Raw genomic sequence first — 5,028 nt, forward strand, 5'->3', positions numbered from 1 at the left:
TTAGTATTTATTTTCTTCGCTAAATAGTTTGAATTTTTTTTGGGGTGAAATTTTCTCTTAAAATAATTCCAAAACTTTTTGTTTCAATAAACCACGTTATTCTAATGTCATTTTCCGTGAGATTTGGTTTTCCCAAAGAATTCCCACCGCTTACGGATCCCCACATCAGCATGAACGGTCCCCCTCCATGCAAATTCATGCAAACAAAATTAAAATTCACTTTATTAATTTCCTTTTTAAACAGATACAAAAAAAATATATATATTCCAAATCTCAATTAGTTTTTTGAATCTCCTAATTAATCTCTATCAATCACAGCTTGGTATAATCTGTCACAAACCAATTTTCCTATTCATTCCCCCTCAAAATTCCAAAATTCTTCTTCTTCTTCTTCAGTTTTCCCTTTCCCTACTTTTTCTCCAAATTCACTTCCCCTCACTATAAATTTTCCCTTTCGGTTCTAAGAAAGAACAGCAAACAAATTGAGAGAAACAAAAAATCGCTGAAAAACTGTGAAAAAATGGAGAGAAATTCAAGCAAAAAGGCAAATGAGGGCGAATCGGCTACTGGGATTGATGGTGGAGAAAGGATTATGGTGGAAGAAGCTTTTAAGAATTTGGAGGTTCCTTCATGGCGGAATCAGATCACATTTAGGGCTCTTCTTACCAGTTTTATTCTTAGTATTGTCTTCAATTTCATCGTCTGTAAACTGAATCTGACCACTGGAGTTATTCCTTCTCTTAATGTTGCTGCTGGGCTTCTGGGATTCGCGATTTTGAAGGGTTACACTTCGATTTTGGCTCAGTTTGGTCTCATGAAACAGCCTTTCACTCGACAGGAGAACACTGTGATTCAAACCTGTGTAGTCGCCTCCTCTGGGATTGCTTTTAGCAGTAAGCGTTCTGTTTCTTCTTCTTCTTCTCTAATTTTAATCTCGATTTGTGTTTTACAAGTTTAGGATCTCGATTTCAGTTCATCGATTGAGAGCTATTTTACAGGATTATTTGATTATGTCTCTGTTCTTGGCATATATTGTTCATTTTATTAATTGATGATTTTGGAATGTTATGATAATTAAACAGGTGGAACTGCTAGTTATCTTCTGGGAATGAGTGCCAAAGTTGCTGCTCAAGCAGAAGAAGGGAACATTCCGATTAATATTAAGAAACTCTCTGTTGGTTGGATGATGGGCTTTCTCTTTGTTGTTAGCTTTGTTGGGTTGTTCTCTATTGTGCCTCTTAGAAAGGTTAGTAATGCAAGCAATTAAAATCCCTTTTTAAATCTATTGTCTGGTTTTAGTTGCCCTGTTGTTCTATTTTAATGCATGTTTGGAAGTAATTTTAAAATGTTTGAAATCATTTTATTAAGTTGAAAATCACTCTGGAATATGCCTTTCATCATATAAAATCAATTAAATACTTATTTTTACACTTTTAAATTTAGTTTTCATACCATCAATTTTGATTTTGAACAATAAACTCATTTTTCAAAGTGATTTTAAAAACGACATGTATCACTCATAAACATGACCTTGGTTGTTGATTTGATTTAGACATGTATTTTTGTCTATTTAAAGCCATATAAAATGTAGCAGATGAAATGTTGGGCTTTCAAATTAGTTTGAGTTCTTGTTTAAATGATTAATGGTAGGGAATAGAATAACTTTTTTGATCTAATGACAAAACATATCATTGGAACAAAAAGAAATGAGTATGAAATGATGGGACCAAAATAAAATTTGAATCTTATTGTTTATCATTTTTCAATCTAATCTTTGAATTGGATTATTTTCCAATAGACGATGATTCTAAAATATAAGTTGACCTATCCAAGTGGAACTGCAACTGCATACCTCATCAACTCCTTTCACACACCTAAAGGAGCTAAGCTGGCAAAGTAAGTATTGGCTCTGTTTTAGTTTTTACATTAAATTAGATGTTCTTTTACCTTCATTAATATTAATCCATGGTTATGGATTTTCAGGAAACAAGTTGCAGTCCTTTTCAAGAGCTTCTGCTTCAGCTTTGTATTTGCAATGTTCCAATGGTTCTTTGCTGCTGCTGATGGCTGTGGATTTTCCAGCTTCCCCACATTTGGTCTTGAAGCCTATGCAAAAAGGTAAATGGAATCATTCTAAAGCAGCACTTCTTTCGTTCTGAGTTCTCAATGCTGTTTATACGTGTCTTGGAGTAGTTAATTTGTTATCATGAACTTCTTTCATTCTCGTGAACAAAATCCATAAGGTTTATTCTAACGTTGGTCAATGTGATGTAACAGATTCTATTTTGACTTTTCATCTACATATGTCGGTGTGGGAATGATCTGTCCTTTCATGGTCAATCTATCTCTCCTTCTTGGAGCCATCATCTCATGGGGTATCATGTGGCCCTTAATCGAGCTAAGGAAAGGTGACTGGTACAGTGCTTCTTTATCTGCAAGCAGTCTTCATGGCATTCAAGGCTATAGGGTATCTCTCTTTCTTTTCTATCTGAGTATCTTCTCATTCCCTATGTTTCTCTTGCATATTGATGTAAGTGATGTAAATTTAATGTACTTGTTAATGTTTCTCAGGTTTTTATTGCCATCTCTATGATGCTTGGTGATGGTCTTTACCATGTATTCTTCATGCTCTTCCAAACATTCTACAGCCTATCCAAGCAGAAGTCTGGCAGTGAAAATGATGATTCATCATTGGAAGTTACTGATTATGATGCTCAACGAAGAACTGAGTACTTCTTGAAAGACCAAATCCCTAACTGGGTAGCTATGCTCGGCTATGTAATACTTGCAGCCATATCTATTATCACAGTTCCCATAATCTTCCATCAGTTGAAATGGTACCACATTTTGGTTGCTTATGCAATTGCCCCTGTTTTGGCATTCTGTAATGCCTATGGTTGTGGGCTCACTGATTGGTCTCTTGCATCAAATTATGGTAAATTTGCTATCATCATCTTCAGTGCTTGGGTCGGCCTTGGCAATGGAGGTGTTATTGCTGGTCTTGCTTCCTGTGGTGTCATGATGAGCATTGTTTCTACTGCTTCTGACCTTATGCAAGACTTCAAAACCGGTTACTTGACTCTAGCTTCACCCCGCTCCATGTTTTTCAGCCAAGTTGCAGGCACTGCCATGGGCTGCGTTTTGTCGCCCCTCGTCTTTTGGTTCTTCTTCAAAGCTTATAATGTTGGAGACCCCGAAGGCTCGTACCCTGCACCATATGGTCTGATGTACCGTGGCATTGCTCTTCTCGGCGTCGAGGGTGTCTCTTCCCTCCCCAAAAACTGTCTCACCCTCGCCATTTGCTTCTTCTTTGGTGCTATTGTCATTAACATCACCAGGGATGTGCTCCATAGGTGTGAAACCAAATACCGCGTCTACCGTTTCATCCCAAGTCCAATGTGTATGGCGATTCCATTCTACCTTGGTGCTTATTTTGCCATCGACATGTGTGTCGGGAGCTTAATTCTTTTCATCTGGCAGAGGAAGAACAAGGTCAAGGCCGGTGAGTTTGCCCCCGCTGTGGCTTCGGGACTTATCTGTGGCGAATCTTTGTGGAGTGTTCCAGCAGCCGTATTGGCCCTGGCCGGTGTCAAAGCTCCTCTTTGCATGAAGTTCTTGAGTTCCTCAACCAATGCTAAGGTTGATGCCTTCTTAGAAGGCTAATTAGTTTAATTAGTATTAGGGTCTTAAAGTCAATGCATTTAAATTTGATTACCAAGTGATTTAGTTTAGGTTCTTTTTATTTTGTCCTATACTTTGTACAAAAGCAAAATCGATTTCGAGCTTTCTACTTGTGACCAAATGATAATATTTTAAACAGCTTGTTATTTTCTCAGCAAGTATATGCTTTTGTATTATAAATTATAATAATAAATTTGTATTGCTTTTAGCATATTGAGAAATACTTCAATCATATTTCTTCTCTCTCCGTTCATCATAATCCGTTGAGATTATATATGTATAAATCTTGATAACCTATTTCTCAACTTAAAATTTGCGTAAGACCCTTAGTTATGAAAATAGTAAGATTATTAGTAAATATTAGGATAGTTATTAAAAGGTACATTTTGGTAGGTAGATAGTGAGCTCGTTATAAGGAATTTTCTTTTAGAGAATTAAAGGAGATTAGCATTCTTGAAAGACTAGGTTATTGTGTTGCATGTTCAATGATATTATAGTGTATTTTAACATATTTTAATATTTTCCATATCTCTGTGTACTTGAGTTTATTCTTGTGTTTTTAAGTATTTTTTCGTTAGGTGGTATCCTAACAAATTGGTATTAGAGTATGTTCGATTTCACTATGGATTCAAATGCAATATGTGGTAGGATATGGATTCAAATGCAATATGTGGTAGGATAAAGAAGGTTTAGATACCTCGAAATCAATGCAACAAATATTAGAGGATTACCTGCAAGGATGTGCAGATAAGGAGAAAGAAAGGGAAGAGAAACGATTGATAGCCATCCAAAGCAGAAAAAGAAATTCTGGTTAAAAAAGCTAACTAGTCGAGTTTGAAGAGTTGCTGGGCGACGTCAATCTTACTCGAGAATGCTTCCTGAAAAGTGAAGGAGAATCGGTCGATCAGGCAAGAGAAAAGGGAAGGAGAAACCCCCGTTCTCCTGACAAACCTGTGTTCAGAGAGGCGAAGGAGTGTGCGGAAGAAAAGACGTGAGAAAAGGAGATATCTGGTGGGCAAATGGCCAGAAACCCGAGGATGCAGGCAGAAGAAGAACCGACGAATGACGGATCAAGCATAGATGAAATTTTGGGGAAAGGGACATTGGAAATCGCGTGAAGGGGTGGTGAAGAGCTTGGAGAACAATGACCATGAAAGAGATATCAAGGGAGAACATTACCGGTGGCAATGAGGTGGATGGCCGGTGATCACATGTTCGAGAAGACGAAGCGGCGAGCGAACGTAGGAGAACATTTAGGTGGAAACGTGGTCGAAAAAGGGGAAAAAGAATTGAAAGAAGAAGAGAAGAGGAAATTAATCATTGGTGGTTATGATCGGCGGCGAAGGA

The 5,028-nt window shown here is 37.3% G+C and overlaps 1 protein-coding gene across 1 annotated transcript; it reads left to right on the forward strand.

Moving 5' to 3' along the window:
• The first annotated feature begins 335 nt into the window (after positions 1-335).
• LOC120069545 (probable metal-nicotianamine transporter YSL7) lies at positions 336-4,419 on the forward strand. Its single transcript, XM_039021334.1, has 6 exons — positions 336-893; positions 1,083-1,246; positions 1,799-1,896; positions 1,984-2,118; positions 2,278-2,467; positions 2,572-4,419. Exons 1-6 carry the CDS (start codon positions 521-523, stop codon positions 3,661-3,663), a joined length of 2,052 nt encoding a protein of 683 aa, XP_038877262.1. The 5' UTR covers positions 336-520; the 3' UTR covers positions 3,664-4,419.
• Positions 4,420-5,028: the final 609 nt, after the last annotated feature.

This window comes from Benincasa hispida, unplaced genomic scaffold, assembly GCF_009727055.1.
Source record: "Benincasa hispida cultivar B227 unplaced genomic scaffold, ASM972705v1 Contig489, whole genome shotgun sequence".
Taxonomy (NCBI): domain Eukaryota; kingdom Viridiplantae; phylum Streptophyta; class Magnoliopsida; order Cucurbitales; family Cucurbitaceae; genus Benincasa; species Benincasa hispida.

Bases quoted from the DNA above. Each gene is read 5' to 3' on its own strand.
- LOC120069545 (XM_039021334.1), top strand. From the start codon at position 521: ATGGAGAGAAATTCAAGCAAAAAGGCAAATGAGGGCGAATCGGCTACT. The intron at 1,247-1,798 runs GTTAGTAATGCA...ATTTTCCAATAG, and splicing joins CTATTGTGCCTCTTAGAAAG to ACGATGATTCTAAAATATAA. The intron at 2,119-2,277 runs GTAAATGGAATC...GTGATGTAACAG, and splicing joins CTTGAAGCCTATGCAAAAAG to ATTCTATTTTGACTTTTCAT.